This window comes from Gorilla gorilla, chromosome 12 (genome assembly GCF_029281585.2).
Source record: "Gorilla gorilla gorilla isolate KB3781 chromosome 12, NHGRI_mGorGor1-v2.1_pri, whole genome shotgun sequence".
In the NCBI taxonomy this organism is placed as follows: Eukaryota; Metazoa; Chordata; class Mammalia; order Primates; family Hominidae; genus Gorilla; species Gorilla gorilla.
The window spans coordinates 35,127,049-35,145,681 of record NC_073236.2 but is presented as its reverse complement, the minus strand read 5'-3'; the positions used below and the strand labels follow the sequence as shown (position 1 = coordinate 35,145,681).

The 18,633-nt window shown below is 35.1% G+C and overlaps 1 protein-coding gene across 8 annotated transcripts in view; it reads right to left on the bottom strand.

Annotated features, from left to right (window-relative positions):
* The window catches only part of LOC101125154 (ankyrin repeat domain-containing protein 36C), a 156,667-nt gene that overhangs the window by 28,207 nt on the left and 109,827 nt on the right, over positions 1-18,633 (bottom strand). For all 8 annotated transcript variants that reach the window (XM_063695574.1, XM_063695578.1, XM_063695577.1 and 5 more), the window contains 6 exons: positions 17,118-17,301; positions 15,077-15,991; positions 13,520-13,672; positions 11,939-12,009; positions 11,507-11,600; positions 10,979-11,008 (listed from right to left, as the gene is read on the bottom strand). In XM_063695574.1, coding sequence (XP_063551644.1) covers positions 10,985-11,008; positions 11,507-11,600; positions 11,939-12,009; positions 13,520-13,672; positions 15,077-15,991; positions 17,118-17,301 — 1,441 coding nt within the window. In that variant the 3' untranslated portion in view covers positions 10,979-10,984. The remainder of the gene's footprint in view (positions 1-10,978; positions 11,009-11,506; positions 11,601-11,938; positions 12,010-13,519; positions 13,673-15,076; positions 15,992-17,117; positions 17,302-18,633) is intronic.

The following is an 18,633-nucleotide window of genomic DNA, read 5'->3' as shown; positions in this document are numbered from 1 at the left end:
TAAAGGAAATTAAACAGGCTACTCCAGTGAATGCACAAATGATAAGTACAATGGTATTATTGCTGATGTGAAGAAAGTTTTAGTGGTCTGGATAGAAAATCAAATGAGCCATAACATTTCGCTGAGCCAAAGCTGAATCCAGAGCTAAGCCCTAACATTCTTTAATTCTATGAAGTCTGAGACAGGTGAGGAGGCTGCAGAAGACAAGTTTAAAGCTAGCAGAGGTTGGTTCATGAGGTTTAAGAAAAGAATCTTCATAACATAAAAGTGCAAGGTGAAGCAGCCAGTGCTGATAGAGAAGCTGCAGCAAGTTATCCAGAAGATCTAGCTAAGATCATCGATGAGGGCAGTTATGCTAAATAACAGATTTTCAGTGTAGACAAAACGGCATTATACCGGAAGAAGAGGATACCTAAAACTTTCACAGCTATAGAGGAGAAGTCAATGCCTGGCTTCTAATCTTCAGAGGACAGGCTGACTCTCTATGTACTGGCTAATGCAGCTGGTTACATTAAAACATTAAAGGCAGTACTCATTTACCATTCTGCTACATTTTTAAGTTCTTCTAAACCTATGCTACCTATACTCTATAAATGAAACAACAAAGCCTGGATGAAAACACATCGTTTACAGTATGGTTTACCAAATATCTTAAGCACACTGTTGAGACCTATTGTCCAGAAAACGTGTGTGTGTGTGTGTTTGTCTGTGTGTGTGTATACGTGTATGTGTGTGTATGTATATATATGTGTATATATATATGTGTATATATATATATATATCTCTTTAAAAATATTACTGCTCATTGACAATGCACTCATAACCCAAGAGCTCTTATGGAGTTGTACAAATAGATTAATGTTGTTTTCATGCCTGCTAACATAGCATTCATTCTGAAGCCCATGGATCAAGGACATTTTATTATTTAAGAATACATTTTGTAAGCCTATACCTGCCATAGACAATGATTCTTCTGTGTATCTGCACAAGGCAAATTAAAAATCATCTGGATTTTTTTAGAAAGCAATCACTATTCTAGATGAAATTAAAGATATTTGTGATTCCTTGGAGGAGGTCAAAATATGAAGTTTGGAAGAAGTTGATTTCAGCCCTCATAGATAGCTTGCAGGGTTTCAAGACTTCAGTGGAGGAAGTAACTGTGAGTGTGGTGGAACTAGCGAGAGAACTAAGAGTAAAACTGGAGCCTGAGCCTGTGACTGAATTTCTGCAGTTTCATGATCAAACTTGAATGTACTAAAAGTTGTTTCTTATAGCCCAGCCATCTGAGATGGAATCTATTCCTCGTGAAGATACTGTAAACACTGTTGAAATGACAAAAAAAAAAACCTATCTTATTATACAAACTGAGTTGATAAAGCGGTGGCAGCATTAGATAGGATTGACTCTCATTTTGAAAGGTGTTCTACTGTGAGGTAAAATGCTATCCAACAGCATGGCACACTGCAGATAAACCTTTCATCAAAGGAGTCAACTGATGCAGCAAACTTTACTGTTGTTTTATTTTAAGAAATTGCCACAACCACCTCAATCTGCAGCAACCACCACCTTAATCATTCAGCAGCCATCAACACAGAGGAAAGACTCTTTATCAGCAAAAATTAAAATTCACTGAAGGCTCAGATGATCTTTTGCATTTTTAGCAATAAAGTAGTTTTTAAAGTATGTAATTTTAGACATAAGGCCATTGCACACTTTATAGACTATGGTATAGTGTAAAAAACTTTTATATGCAGTGTAAAACCAAAAATTCAAGTTCTTATTACATTGTGGTTGCCTGGAACCACACCTGCAATATCCCTGAAGTATGCCTGTACAAGAAATCATGGATAACATACTAAAATAAATTTGGGAAACAATTCATTAACAGAATGATAGTTCTGAAGTAGAAATAGATATGATAACAAAAAACAAATAGAAATTCTAGATATAGAGAATACAACAAACTAAAAATTTAATACAATGCTTCAGCAGCTGATTTTATTAGCAGAAAAAAAGAATCAGTGAGCTTAAAGAAAAAACATTTGAAATGATTCCATCAGGGGAAAAACAACAACAAAAAAGAATAACAAATGCATATGGCAATTATGGGACTCAATCAAACAACCCAACTTTCATATAATATCAGTTTCTGAAGGAGAAGAAAAAGAAAAAGGCCTAGAAAGCATATTTAATGAAATAATGACTAAAAATTTCCCAAACATGAAGAATGATGACAACATTGAGGTATGAAAACTGCAGAGGTCATGAATCCATTTCAATCCAAGAGGCATTTATCAACACACATCACAATGAAGTTATTAAAAATGAAAAACAAAGAATACTGAAAACAGCAAAAAAACAAGAAATACATCACATTCAAGGGAGCTTCAATATGGCTTTCAGTGGATTTCTCTGCAGAAAACCCTACAGTCCACAAGAGAGAGGGATGATGTATTCAAAATACTAAAGCAGACAAGCAAGCAAACAAACAAAAATGCCAATCAACAATACTGTTCCCGGCTGGGTGAAGTGGCTCATACCTGTAATCCCAGCACTTTGGGAGGCCGAGGCAGGTGGATCAGGAGGTCAGGAGTTCAAGACCAGCTTGGCCAACATGATGAAACCCCATCTCTACTAAAAATACAAAAATTAGCTGGGCATGGTGGCATGGGCCTGTAATCCCAACTACTCAGGAGGCTGAGGCAGGAGAATTGCTTGAACCTGGTAGGCAGAGATTGCAGTGAGCAAGCTTGAACCTGGGAGGCGAGATCACACCACTGCACTCCAACCTGGGTGACAGAGCAAGACTCCATCTTGAAAAAAAAATGCTGTGCCTAGCAAAGCTGTCCTGTAGAAATGAGGGAGAGGGAGATATAAAAACCTTTCTGTACAAAAAAATAATAATAAAGTTTATAATCAATATCCTTGATTGATCATAATTACTAAAGGAAGAGCCTTACATTGAAATAAAAGCCTAAATAGTAAGAAAAAACATATAAAAGTAAAAAGCTTCAATGCTATCAGTAATACACAGTCATGTTCAAAATGCTCTAATATTCTAAGGGTGGTTTGTAAAGCAATTTTATCCCTACTAGTAGGGTTAGCAGACAAAGGTATTGAAAATAACTGTAGCTACAATAAATTGCTAAGGTATATAAGTATGAACTAAAAGGGTAAGTTTTGACATAAAATTGTACAATTGTATGGGAGAGAGAATGAAAATGTAGACTTTTGGATGCAATTAAAGAGAAGTTGCTATCAGAAGTTGTTAGAGTAGTTTGTTTTAAGAATATGATATTTTAGGTAAGTTTCATGATAACCACAAAACAAAACCTATCGTAACTGCACAAAATAAAAAAGTTTATTTTGCAATTTATCCAAAATTTTAAAGCATACCACCACAGAAAGCCATCAAGCTATAAAAGAGTTCAGCAACAGAGAAAAAGGGAACAAAGAACTTATAAAACAATCAGAAAAAAAAATTACAAAGTGGCAGTAGAAAGTCCTTCCCTATACATAATTACCTTGATAGTAAGTGCATTACATTGTCAAATAAAAGGAAATAGAGCATCTCAATGGATAGAATAAAAAACAAGATTCAATCATGTGCTGCCTACAAGAGACTCACTTTACCAGTCAAGACATATATAGGCTGAAACTGAAAAGATGAAAAAAGATATTCCATGCAAATGCAAACTAAAATAGATCAGGGGAGCTATACTTATTATTAAAAGAAATAAACTAAGTCAAAACCAATAAAAGAGATAGGGTTCACTGCATAATGATAAAGGAGTTAATTCATCATGAAGACATAATACTTGTAAATATATATGCATTCAAGGTCACAAGACCTAAATTCATAAAGCAATTATTAAATAATCTCATGAGAAAAATATACTGCAATACTATAATAGTAGGAGACCTCAATACTCCAATTTCAACCATGGAAAGATCATTTAGAAAGATAATAAATTAAGAAACATTAGATTTGAATCACACTTCGCAGCAACTGGATCTAACAGATATACCCAGAACATCCTATCCAACAGCAGAAGTGTACATGTTCTTCTGAAATGTGGGTGGAACATTCTCCAGTATATGTCACATGTTAGGCCACAAAACAGATCTTAACAAATATTAGAGAATTGAATTATAGAAAGAAAATTTTTGCATCCCAATGGCATAAAGCTAGAAATCCATAACAGAAGCAATCTTGAAAAATACATAAAATAGCAAAATTTAACATATTCATAAATGGCCCATGAGTTACAGAAAAAATTAAAAAACATATTTTAAGACACACAAAAATGAAAACACAACATACCAAAACTTATAGAATGTAGTTAAATCAATCATTATACCTCAGTGAACTAGATGAGAAACAAAGCCAAGAATTAGCAGAAATAAGAAAATAGCAAAGATTAAAGTGGAAATAAAATAGATATGAGAAACCCAATGGAAAGAATTAATACTGAAATTCTTTTTAAGGCAATAAACAAAATCAACCAATCCGTATCTAGACGAACTAGAAAAAGGACTATTCCAACAAATAAGATCAGAAATGAAATAGGAGAAATTACAACTTTTAACTCTAAAATACAAAGGATTACAGTTGTTCATATAATGAACATTTGTATGCCAACAATTTGGATAACATGGAAGAAATAAAAACATTTCCACAAATATATAACTTACCAAGACTGAATCAAGAAGAAACAGAAAATCTGAATGGACTAATAAATAATAAGGAAATTGAAGCATAATTTTTTTTTTTGAAGCAGAGTTTTGCTTTTGTTGCCCAGGGTAGAGTGCAACGGCACAGTCTCAGCTAACTGTAGCCTCTGCCTCCCAGGTTCAAGCAATTCTCCTACCTCAGCCTCCCAAGTAGCTGGGATTACAGGCGCCCACCACCACACCCATCTGATTTTTTGTATTTTTAGTAGAGACAGGGTTTCACTACGTTGGCCAGGCTGGTCTCGAACTCCAGACCTCAGGCAATCCACCCACCTCAGCCTCCCAAAGTGCTAGGATTACAGGCGTGAGCCACCAAGCCCGGCCTGAAGCAGAAATTAAAAGCCTCCCATGAAAGAAAAGCATAGGACCAGAAGGCTTCACTGCTAAATTCTGACAAACCTTTAAAGAACTAATACTAATTACTCTCAAACTCTTTCAAAAAAGTGAAATAGAGGAAATACTTCCAAACTCATTTTATTAGGCTACCATCATTCTGATACCAAAGACAGACAAGGACACTACAAGAGACGAAAATACTAGGCCAATGTCAGTAACGAACCCTGATGCAAAAATCTTCAACAAAACATTAGCAACCAAATTTAAGAATATATGAATGGAATCATTCACCATGATCAAGTGGGATTTATCCTTTGGATGCAAGTTTGTTTCAACATATGCATATGAATACATGTGATAAAATGCATGAACAAAGTCAAAGACAAAAATCATACGATTCTCTCAATACATGCAGAAAAAGCACATGACAAAATTTAAAACCCTTTCATGATGAAAGCTCTCAACAAATTAAGTGTACAGAAAATGTATCTCGACACAAAAAAGAACCGTGTATGACAAGCTCTTAGCTAACATTATTCTCAACAGTGAAAAGTGGAAAGCTTTTCCTCCATGTTCAGAGACAAGACAGTGATGACCAGTCTCACCACTTCTTTTCATCGTTAACAGTGGAATTCCTAGGCAGAACAATTAGACAAGAAAAGAAAAGAAAAGCATCCTACTCAGAAAAGAAATAAGTGAAATTATCTCTAATTGCAGACAACATGATCCTGTATACAGAAAACCCTAAATATTCCACCAAAAACTCTTAGAACTGATGCATGAATTCAATAAGGTTTCAGGATACAAAATAATCTATCAAAGATCAGAAGTGTTTCTGTATACAAATAACAAACTACCTGAAGAAATTTTTAAAAAATCCCAAGTATGATAGCAACAGAAATTAAATACTTACGTGTAAATTTAAGCAAAAAATTAAAGGTCCTATATAGGAAAAACTATAAACCACCAATGAACAAAAATTTAAAAACACAAGTAAATGAAAAAAAAATTCATGCTTGTGGATGGGATGCATTAATATTGTGAAAATGAACAAAATACCAAAAGCAACATATTTGATGCAATCACTATCAAAATTCCAATGCCATTCTTTTACAGAAATGGAAAAAAAACTTGACATTTGTATTGAACGGACCTAAAATAGACAAAATAATCTTGAGCAAAAAGAACAAAGCTAGAGACAGCCTGCTACCTAATTTTATTACATATTGTAAAACAATTGTAATCCAAATAGCATGGTAGTGGCATATAAATGGACAAATTGGCTAAACAAAATGGAAAACCCAGAAATAAACCCACACACAGTCAACTTATCTTTGACAAAGGTGCCAAGGACATACAATGGTTAAAGGATAGTCTGTTCTACAAATGGTGTTGAGAAAACTGAATATCCACAGGAAAAATAAAGTTAGTCCCTTAACTTACGCCACATACTAATATCAACTCCAAATGAAGATTTAAATAGAAGGCCTGAACTGTAAAATTACTAGAAGAAAACATAGAGTTAAAGCTCCACAACACTGGTCTCAGCAATACTGTTTTTGATGTAACCCTGATAGCAGTCAACAAAAGCAGAAATAGACAAATTTCTTGTGGCTTAGTTTTGAATTTCTGGTCATTTACTCAATCTGGTCATTACTTTCCCACACTTCATGGTTACAAGTACCAGCCAAGAGGTGGATCCACCTTCCTACTGCAGTATCTGAAAATCACTGTCTGTTCTATCCTCGGCCTGACCCTCTCTGGCATTCTCGGGATCTACATTTTGATGGAAATGTAATGGTCTGGAACCCTAGGCATATATGAACCAGAAACATGTACGCAGACTCTGCTTACAGAGAGCAACATAGTTGGAAATATAGTAATCACAGTTGGATAGGAACAAATATTTTATATCTCTTTCTTAGCGATCTGGATTCCACTAAAACGGATTCATGGATGTCAGGGCATTAGGGATGTAGACTGATAACATACCTCTCCTTTTTCAGTGCCAAACCAACTTAGAAATAAAAACAAAAGGTCAGATCAATATCCAAATACATTATTCCTCCTAAAGCTGATTTAGAAACTATGGCTTAATGTTGACCAAAAAAGACTTCTAATATTGCCCCCTAGCCTTGACTTTAGAACCTGAACAAAAAAAAGTTCATCTGAAGAACAGTCAGTTACCCACCCAGTGCAGGGAGGGTCTTCACCTGCCTTCCAAGTCTCCTGTTCAGAATCCAGAGGAGAAAGAGAGACTAGATGTACTCATTGATCACTGAGTAAGTTTGCCTTACTAATAGGCAAACGTGGACCAATGGATTTGATGGGACCAATGGATAAGATTTCCCATCCACCAAATAAATCACATCTTCTCCTGGCTCTGGGAATGAGCCAGATAAAGGTGAAGAGTTGGCAGTGTTTCTACTCAATATTTGTGAGAAGACCGAAGGTGTTGTCAATGGGTAGACAGAAATGGAATGAGGTGGGAAAGTTTTACTCGTTTGACCAACTTCTTTTCATTGAAGTTGTATATGCTGAAGGTAGCCGCTAGAAGAATTGACTTCTGGAAAGATGATTCCCCTCACAATTGCTTGATCTTGAGTATTTTTATTTTTGTGTTAAAGAACTGATGTTGGTTTGTGTACACTGAAATAATGGGGGGAAGCTCTGTATGGACGGAAAAGAAAGTTTCCTTTCTTTTCAGAGCCTTCTGTTCAGGTTATCGGAGTCTCCCTATTCATGGGATGAGTGTCCACAACAAACTCCACAATCCTGTGTCTGGTCATTGAAGGTATGTATCAGAGTGACACTTGGAAGCATGGTATAAAGAGAAAATATGCATTTGTCAAATGAAAAATTAAAATATAAGAAAAAGTTTAAAAGGAAAAACAGAATGAGAAGGGCAGGGGCTTGATTAGAGTTTTGTCAACTGGGACAAACATTGCAGTTTTAGTCAAATATTGCCATCTTTGTAGTGGAAGACTTTGACATGTAAGTTCTAGATTATACTTTCACTTATAAATAACCGTGTAGCTTAATGAGATGGCCCCTGTTAGTATCTTAGGCCATCTATTGAAGGTTTACTAAATTCTTCCAAGGCATGTGAGTCTGCTCCTCAGCAAAGCAGTGACAAACCTGCTTTTCCCTGGTTTCCCCAACTATGTAAAACCTTATTAAAGAATTCCTGAACAATATAAAGTTCCCTCAGCAAGACAGAACTTCCCAAGCTCTTGTCTCAGGAGAGAATGTGGATTATAGAAAGATTGTGAGTGTGAGTGGAGTGGGAAGTTATTTAGGTAGTAAGATTTTCAGGCTCGGCGCAGTGGCTCACACCTGTAATCCCAGCACTTTGGGTGGCCGAGGCGGGCAGATCACAAGGTCAGGAGATGGAGACCATCCTGGCTAACAGGGAGAAACTCCATCTCTACTAAAAATACAAAAAAAAACTAGCTGGGCACCTGTAGTCGCAGCTACTCGGGAGGCTGAGGCAGGAGAACCGCGTGAACCCAGAAGGCGGAGCTTGCAGTGAGCCAAGATCTCGCCACTGCACTGCAGCCTGGGTGACAGAGCCAGACTCCGTCTCAAAAAATAAAAATAAAAAAATAAAAAGTTAAAGAGGCCAAGAAACATCATTTAAAACACGATATAAATTTTCATCAGACATAAAAGATACAAAAATATTTTCATTTAATAAATACTTTTGCATGTCACACATTTAATGGGAAACAAAATATCATGTTAACAGTCTAGTAATATTGTCTTAGATTTTTTTCGTCAGCACGTATTCTTTCTGTTTTGTTTTGCATTTGAGATGGAGTCACTCTGTTGCTCAGGCTGGAGTGCAGTGGCACGATCTTGGCTCACTGAAACCTCTTCCTCCCGGGTTCAAGTGATTCTCCCACCTCAGCCTCCCGAGTAGCTAAGACTACAGGCATGCACCACCACACCCAGCTAATTTTTGTATTTTTAGTAGAGACAGGATTTCACCATATTGGCCAGGCTGGTCTTGAACTCCTGACCTCAAGTGATCCACCTGCACTGGCCTCCCAAAGTGCTGAGAATACAGGCATGAGCCACTGCAGCCAGACAGCACATATTCTTGTTATGCTTTTAAAACTAGTTATTGATTTAGATTTTACTCATTAATAGATTCTAGTGCAGAAGTTATAGAGCAGCAGTCCCCAGCCTTTTTGGCACCAGGCAGCAGTTTTGTGAAAGATAATTTTTCCACAGATGGGGGTTTGGGGGATGGTTTCAGGATGGTGATTCAAGCGTATTACATCTATTGTGCACTTTATTCCTATTATTACTACATTGTAATACATAATGAAATACATAATAAATAATTACACAACTCATCATAATGTAGAATCAATGGGAGTCCTGAGCTTGTTTTTCTGTAACTAGATGGTCCCATTGTGAAGAGAAAGGAGACAATGACATATCATCAGGCATTAGAGTCTCATAAGGAGCATGTGACCTAGATCTCTTGAACGTGCAGTTCACAGTAGGATTTTCACTCCTGTGAGAATCTAATGGCTTTGCTGATCTGACAGGAGGCAGAGCTCAGGTGATAATGTGAGCAACGGGGAGTGGCTGGAAATACAGATGAAGCTTCACTCACTTGCCTGCCACTCACCTCCTGCTGTGCAGCCTGCTTCCTAACAGGTCATGGACCTGTGTGTGGCCTGGGGGTTGGGGACCCCTGCTATAGAGGATTCAGATTTAAATTCAGAAGTTAGAATGAAAAAGAATTATATTCTTTATCTAAATGATTTCACAGTTAACTAAGAGAAAGTCAGTATATGTTGAAAAGTTTATCAGTGTTAATAAGAATGAAAAATATGTACAATATGCAATCACTATTAAATATAATTTGCCCATAGTTACACACTGAATTCATTATCATGGCAGTTAAGTATCAGAGCTTCTGGTTTCTCACTCTTCATTCATGTATTCAGCAACCATGTGCTAAGGTACTAGGACAAGCACTGGAATTACAAGATAAAGATGATACGGTCCACCCCTCAACAACTGTATGCTATAATCTGAAAAAACAAACAGGCAATTCCCATACAGAGTCATACATACAATGACAAGTGTAAGACAGCACTTATTGGAAGACATAGAACGGATACTAGCCCAGGTTTGTGTCAATATTGTAGGCTTTTTGGTAGAGGCAATTCATAGGTTGATATCTGAAGGGGAAGGAAAACACATGTAGGATAGAGGGAAGAAGTAAATGCAAACAGCTGGAGGTGAAGATGATCACTGTGGAGCTCCATGTAGTCTAGTTTGGCTGGATGCTAGAACAAAGGTGCAGAGTATGGTAAGTGGCGAAAGATAAGGCTGAATAACTTGACAAGAACCACACTGATGTGAGAGTTTTGATTCCATGCTAAGGAATTTTCAACTTTTCCCAGGGGCAAAAGTAAACCAATGACAAAGTCAATGACTAGAGATTTAAAATGTCACTGGTCAAGTGACTGCTTGTGACCTGTAATTGCTTAACTAATTATTATCACATGAGTGTGGGCTCTGTTAGCCTTAAATCACTACCTTAACCTTGAGAAGTTGATAATGCCTTTGTTTTGTGAGAACAGTTTCAGTGTGCAGGCTGATAGTCTATAGGGGTGGCAGAAGAAAAGTGTAGGGCCAGAAAAAAAGGGATACACAGACTTCTTGCGATTTTTTAAAGCTATGGAACATGATGAATTAACAAAGCATAAGTATACCCTTCACTATGAATGTTTATGTTTTCACATCTTTCACTAGATGTGTGTAAGAAAAAATATTTAATGTAGCATTTATTAACCAAGCAATTGAAAAGGAATACCGTTCACTACTTAGAGTTTATTTCAGAAATCAATGATTGGAATTTAATTCATAAATTTTGGCAACATACCTTCATCTAGCTCTCAAACACCTGCAGCATCTGAAATAAATCAAATATTACTTATAATGTTTCAGTCAAACAAGAGACATTATCATGTAAACCCACTGTAAGTCAAGGAGCATCTGTACTGTAGATTGATCATCCCTAATCTAAAAATCTGAAATCCAAAATGCTCTACAATCTGAAACTTTTTGAGCACAGACATGACACCACAACTGCAACGTTCCACACCTGACCTCATGTGACAGGCTCTGGGGAAAACAGTAAAAACTTTCTTACCTGCAAAAAATTACTGTAAAACATTGTAGAGAATTACCTTCAGGCTATGTGCATAAGGTATATATGAAACATAAATGAATTTCACGTTTAGACTCAGGTACCATCCGCAAGATATTTCATTAGGTATATACAAATATTCCAAAATCTGAAAAAAATCTACTTTTGGTCCCAAGCATTTTGGACAAGGGATATTTAACCCATCCTACTGGAAAAATAAAATTCCTTTTCAGTATGACAGAAATTAAGAGATCAGCTTACCAAACTTGAATGCTGCAGGATTTTCTCAAGCCGCTCAATTTGGTCATCCTGTTTTTTAATAATTTTTCTCATCATCACATGTTCTACTTCAAGCCTAAAATGTGCATTTTAAAATAATTACTCTCACACGTAATTTTTTTTAAATCATGTAAATTCTAAACAAACTTCTGAAGGTATAATTACACAAATTCTTAGCAATCACAAAAGTAGACGATTGGGCTACTGTGTCATTTTTCTACCTGTGTTTTGGTGATAATATGCAAAATTTAGGAATAATGTAGAAAAATGATGTATTTCAATATAGCTTACAAATGAAACTTTTTTGGCTTCACAAAGACATACTAATTATCATAACTGATACAATTTTCATACTACAGTGCTCTTTTGCTTCATAAATACTCAAGTTATTTTGTGTGCTGCTTCAAATTTTACTTTTGTGCGTCGCCTTCCATCTCCTTAATACATCTTATAGTAGCTGTAAGTTGATCCTGTATTTCTTGAAACTGAAACAAAGAATTTTTAAAAATTACATTTGGAAATGACCTAAATGTCCATCAGTAGATGAATGAATCAACAAAATATATATAAAATATTTTAGACTATCACAATCTTTTTTATTTATAAAAGGTCATAATCTAGGAGAAATCATCCCATTACCTGTTTTTTGTAATTAATTTTAGTGGGACACCGCTACACCCCTTCAGTCTGCATATTGTTCATGGCTACTTTTGTGCTGTAACTGCAGGGCCGAGTTATTGCAACAAGGATCTTATGCCTCACAAAGCCTTACATAATACTATCTGGCCCTTTACAGAAAAGTTCACAGACCCCTGCTCTAGGACTAAAACACAACATTCTTTTTGCTTTTGAATTACATTTTATCAGTTAAATACTCAAACTTACAAACTGGTAAAATGTGGAAAGATAAAGGATTACCTCATGCTAAGCATTTATATTTTGAATTCCAAACACTACCACATCAACTATAATTTTATTTTTTGTATGTATGCATTTAGTTTTATTATAGCAAAGCAACTTGCACATTTTTAAATATTTAAAACTAAGCGTCATCTTTCCTTTCTAGGGAAACAACAAGAAAATTTAAAAACAAGCAGGAACAAAATTAAAATAGACAAAGTCAGTTCCAAATAAGATCCTACAGGATCTTATTGACTCTCCCACTGAATAGCAGGACTCAGGTCATCATTAGGAGAGAAGTAATTTAAAAGCATCATCTTAAACTGCAAAGATGTCCATTAAACACGCCAAAGGAGAAGCCCTGTTGTCTAAATGCCCACTTAATCAACCCAAACATCTCAAACCCATCCTTTGCTGACCTTCTATAACCCCCTTTTTAGTTTAGCTTTTTCTACAAATAAGAGAAAATAGATACATGTTGGCAAATGCTAACTGTCCATATTCATATAGAGACAGAGTGTGCTCTCTGAGCCCAATACAAAGGAAGTAAGGATTTTCATCGAAATAAAAATTTATTCAGTAAAATGGCCTTTCTGAACAAGTTAACCTGAAATCTAAGAAATAAGTATACACAGGTTCTTTATACATTCAGAAAAGTAGAGACTAAACAGAAGATAATTTTCTGAAACATTCCATTAGACATCATCCTCTGAATTCATCTGGCTTGCCTCACCATGCCAATAGAGAAATCATTAAAAATAGACTGTTTAACAGAAAAAAAAACTCTCTCAACTTCTGTGAGAAATGATGCATAATTCTCAACTTTCCTAAGGTTAAATATTTAAGAAAAAAATATATGTATAAAAAATGGCAGAATGAAAGCCAGAAATCAAGATATAGGTGCATTATAATAAAATCTTAATAAAATTAATAATAAGGAAAATACAGAAGAAAGCCATCCACTATAAAATTTTAATAACATTATCATAAAAATACAAAAGAAAGCCATCCACTAAAATTAGTACCCCAAAACACTTTATATTAGTTAACTAGCTACAGATTAACAGTTGTTGGTGTGCAAAGTTGCATACATACTTGACTTCTCATCTGGTCTAATTTCTTCCTTGAATCCTGCATCCCATTTTCTAAATAGATGCAGTGACGCGATGAAGCATCCAGCAAAGCTTTTGTTGCTGATTGTTTGTTTAAGACATCATCTCGTTTTTGTTGAAGCTGTCTCACAGCTACCTGATAAGATGTTATTTTTGTTACTGATTTTACAAATCACCTTATTATTAAACCATTAATAATATTTAACTCTAAAGCATACTCTTTGAAAAATCTCACCACACAGACCGATTCACCTTCTTTTCCTCATGTGTACACATTCCTGTGTGTTACTGAATCCAGTTAAGGATACAGAAGGTGTTATCTTCCTGCCAAACTGGTATTGTTATTCACACAACATATTCAGCCCACTAGTCATTCCTCCCTTGATGAATCTGCAATGCTTAAAAACCTTCTGAAGTCTCAAAAAGAAATGAGTATGTGGGTGAGACTGATGGTAGTAAATTATACATTGTGGAATGATTTCCCTCTTTTTTTAAATTAGAAACTCAAATCAACCTCAGAGTTCCTCACATTAAATCATCTGCTTAAATCCTTCCAATAGATGTCTATCTCAGAAGAAAAGTAAAATTCCAGTGGCCTTAGATGCTCTAAGTAACCCGCCCTCCACCTCCCGCCCTGACTCAGCTGCTATATCTCTCCTCCGTACTCACTCCATTCCTACTCTACCTGAATCCTGCCACTCCTCGTTAGTCTGAAATCCTCCTTAGTCTGAGAATGGGGATCCAGTGTCAAACTAATAAATCACAGATAGCTATGCCTCTCTTTGTCCTGGACAAAGTTATATCCAAATGATAGTAATTGAGCCTTGAAATAAAAATTATGAGCAAATTTTTTATTTAAAAACTGAAAGTAAATTATAAATGCCAGTGGGAAGATTAAATCAAACATGATTTGGCTAAAATTTACTGCATTTTCCCCATATTATAATAGAAGTAAAATTAGATGCCTTTAAAGAATAGAATGATCATATCTATACATAATTTGAGATTGAAACAGTTTCAGATTTAAGTCAAATTGACATGAAGAAAAACAAAATTTTACCAACTAAGACATATTTAAAGCTACTGAAGAAAAGTAATTATGAAATAGGGAATACACTTCAGTTCATCTAGGAAATCTGAAATTCACTGTCAAAGTACCCCACTTAATTGAATCAATTTCAAAATACCATTTTAGGTATGAGCATTTCCATATACCTGATTTATCATGGTCTTAAAATGTTGCAACATAAATACATTAAAATTATTACTTCAGCAGTATAAGACTACATTATTAATGTTAGTCTATATTCACATTTTATAACTTAAAATTTTATAAGCGACACATTGACTTTAATCAGAGGAAAGCATCTCTCAGTTCTAACTTTGACTTGCTGGAGACAAGGAATGTTTCTAAGCAGATATATTTATCATATGTATCCTTTTTTATATTCAACTAGATCCAACATTCAGCTGTAACCAAATATTACTTTAAATTTTACTTCAGGAAGTTTGAAAAATACTTATTTTTCTTGATACTTACTTCTCTTTCTGCTTTCTCTTTTTCATATTGGCATTCTTTTTCTTTCAAATGATTCAATTCATTGACCAACATTTTATTGTCTTCTTCTAGTAAAAGACGGTGCTTTCTGCACTCAGCTTGAAGGTTTTGTACTCTAGCATCACATCTGGCTTGAATATTAAATATTGCTTTTTCTTGAGCGTCAGCTTTGTTGTGAGCATCATCCAGTTGCTGTTGAAGCAACATATTTTGTTTTTTTAGTTGACAAAATCTTTCCTGCTTTTCTATGCATTTTTCCATTGTATTGTATCCACTTTTGTACATTTTTTCAATGTCCTTCATTTGACTCTGTTTTTGCTTTAGCTCACTTTGCACGTGTTCAAAAACCAAAGCCTTTTCTTTCAGAGCCTCTCCTGTGTAATGGAGCTCAGTTTTGAGGACTCTGGACTTACTCTCAGCTTTAGAAAGTTGCAGAGAAAGAATCAGAACCTGAGAATTCAAATTTTCCTGTAAATGACAACATTTATCTACTGTGCCCTGGAAAGCAAGCTCTTGGTCTCTTTCTGATGAGTGACTAGGATCATGATCACATAGAACAGCATTCAGTCTAAAACGGTATGATTGCATTTCTGTTTCCAGTCTTTGCCTGCTCTCTCTTTGCTTCTCCAGTTTGGAACGGAGCGTTGTGTTTTCATCCGTCAGAGCAGCAAGCTGTCCACTATAACAGGCTATCGTTTTTGCTAATGTTTCCCCATTCCGTTTTAGAGCCTTTTGAAGGTCTTCACACTTTCTTTTCACAATTTCAAAGTCTTTTAAGTATTTCTTTTCCAGGTTTTGGTTTTTTATTGTGTCTTTTTCCAGCCTGAGCCTGGCAATTTCATCTTGCATCAAGCGGTTTTCATGCAGCAGGTCTTCTTTTTCATCAGTTTCAGAAACCTAAGTAAAACAAAGCAAACTTGTAACTAGTATCCAATAGGACAACATATTGTGATTGCTTCTGAAATTAAATAATAACCCATACATTTATACAATGAGAGGTTGCCATAACTGGATATCTAACTGGGAAAAAAGAAGTTGAGTCAAAACCTCAAACCTCATACAGCATAAATTCCCCAAAGTTCAAAAGTTTATTTGAAGACAGTGAATCCATGAAAGCAAAAAAGAAGCCACTAGATAATTATTTTAAATTTCAGGATAAAAAAAGGCTTTTACTGAATTACAACAAATTGCAAGGCATAAAGAATTAATAACTATGACCACATTAAAAAATTGGGTTTACACTCTAACATCTAAACTATACCTCTCCCTATAGTGAGAGCCTTAGCTTGGCAGATATTTGGACAGATGAATGACATTTTCCAAATTCTTTAAGTTCCCTTTTTCTAAAATATTGTATAGATATTCTACTTTTCTAATATTGTTATGGTCAGTTTTAAGAATGACATTTATTGATAAATGATAAGTCTAGGCATTATACTAAGCACTTTTACGTGCACAAATCAATGAACTCATTTAGTTATAATTCTGTAGCAAAAGGTTAAAAATATAAGCAAGCTGCAGGATTTTTCCCAGCTTTTCTGACTCTATTCCTAGTGCTCTTCCACCAAATCAGTAACTTCTGTGAGGTAGATATATACATACAAAAATAATCTTTTATTTCAAGACACCAAAAGTCAAGAAAATTAAATCTATAAAACTCTTCTTAGAAAATCATGAGATTATTTGCTATTGTGATAACTTTTATTCCTTTTCCATAACATTTGAAATGTAATTAACATGAAATGGGGAAATATGCTGAACTATGTCACTAGGAGCAAAATACTTACAATATCATTAAGTATATATTGTAGAATAGCATTGTTTTCAAAAGGCCTTTGAACTAAAATAAAATATTTCAAGATTTATTATAAATAATTATAGCTATAAATGCCATGATTCATTGTTAAGATGAAATAAAATTTAGGGATTGTTCAGGCCTAAATAATATACGTTAAATGAAAGAGATGCTATAAGTAATATTAATAAGAGTAGAAATATGAAGTTTTACCAAACATTAATTTACCTGATTTGAATTATTTCCTTCTGTCTTCAATTCCACCTCCGCTGATTTGAGAGCCGGTTTAATTGGTTTTGTCACATCAGCTTCTATCCTATATTGCTCTTCTGTGATTCTTAACTTTTCCCTAACTTTTTGGTGCAACTCTTCAACACTTCTTCTTTTCTTTTTTTCTTGCTGTATGGCAAATCTGTAAATATACTTATCTTAGAATTTATCTTATCAGTGAGGACTAAGCTCTAATTTTTTATCTTGCCCAAATTCCTACCTAAGGGGTCCAGGGAGTCATGCCCTACAAACCATGGATTCTCATCAGATGGGTTATATTTGACCCTGTATATTGTGACTTGCTTTTCAATCTGATTCTGGCATAACCTTATGAGACAAGGAAGAAAACATTTAATCCAAAATATATGTCCTTGCCATGCCTTGAAATTGCCCTGCAAAGTCTCTTGTGGGAAAAATCCACATTCTATAGAGAACCCCCTTTCCCCTTTGTTTTCCTTCCTTTCTATGCAGATCCAGGGGATATTCAGCTGAGAGCCAGGCACCCTTTTGGGTCCGATAAGAAACATTTTACAATCTGCTCTCTCTGAAGTCTGCTGAGAGATTCCTCTGCACAGTAAAACTTGGTCCCCACAATCATTTATCTTAACCTGAACATTTCTTTCCATTAATCCCAGGTCTTCAAATAAACTCAACCAATTGTCAACCAGAAAATGTTTAAATTTACCTACAGCCTGGAAGACCCAGCTTTGACTTGGCCTGCCTTTCTGAACCAAACCAATGTATTTCTTACATGTATTTGATTGCTGTCTCATGCTTCTCTAAAATGTATAAAACCAAGCTGCGCCCCGACCACCTTGGGCACATGTTCTCAAGACCTCCTGAGGGCTGTGTTGGGGGCCACAGTCACTCATATTTGGCTCAGAATAAATCTCTTCAAATATCTTACAGAATTTGACTCTCTTTGTTGATATTAGAAAATAAAACATTCATATGTTGGTTTATTATCCTAATAAAGTTTCTATGTTCTTAAATACTATTTTTCTTTCTAGTTCTCATGTTTTTAATTTCTCACCTCAATCTCATCCAAAGGGCATGTATAAGTTGAAATGTATTGATAAAAGAACATCCTGCATAAGTTTCTATTACTAGTAACTCTAGCAAATATTATGAAAAAGGATGTTGAAAATTATTCAGTAAAGTTACAAGATAAAAATTATCTTTTCTTCACACAGTAATTACTCCTCAATTAGGATGAATCATTTAGAGTTAATTAACATAAAGTTACTTTTTATAAACAAGCTGATACATTCACTAGAAATACATTTTCATCGTCATGAAACATTCATTGCAAGTATCCCTAAACATAATTTACATTGTAAGATAACATTTTTGATGTCTTTATGAAACATATATCAGCAGATTACTGTAATCCAAGACTAGGTTAAGAATGTAATACGTTACCCTACACTTTTTAAGATTGTTTTTTGGGTAACACTTTCAGTCTATCCTGCTG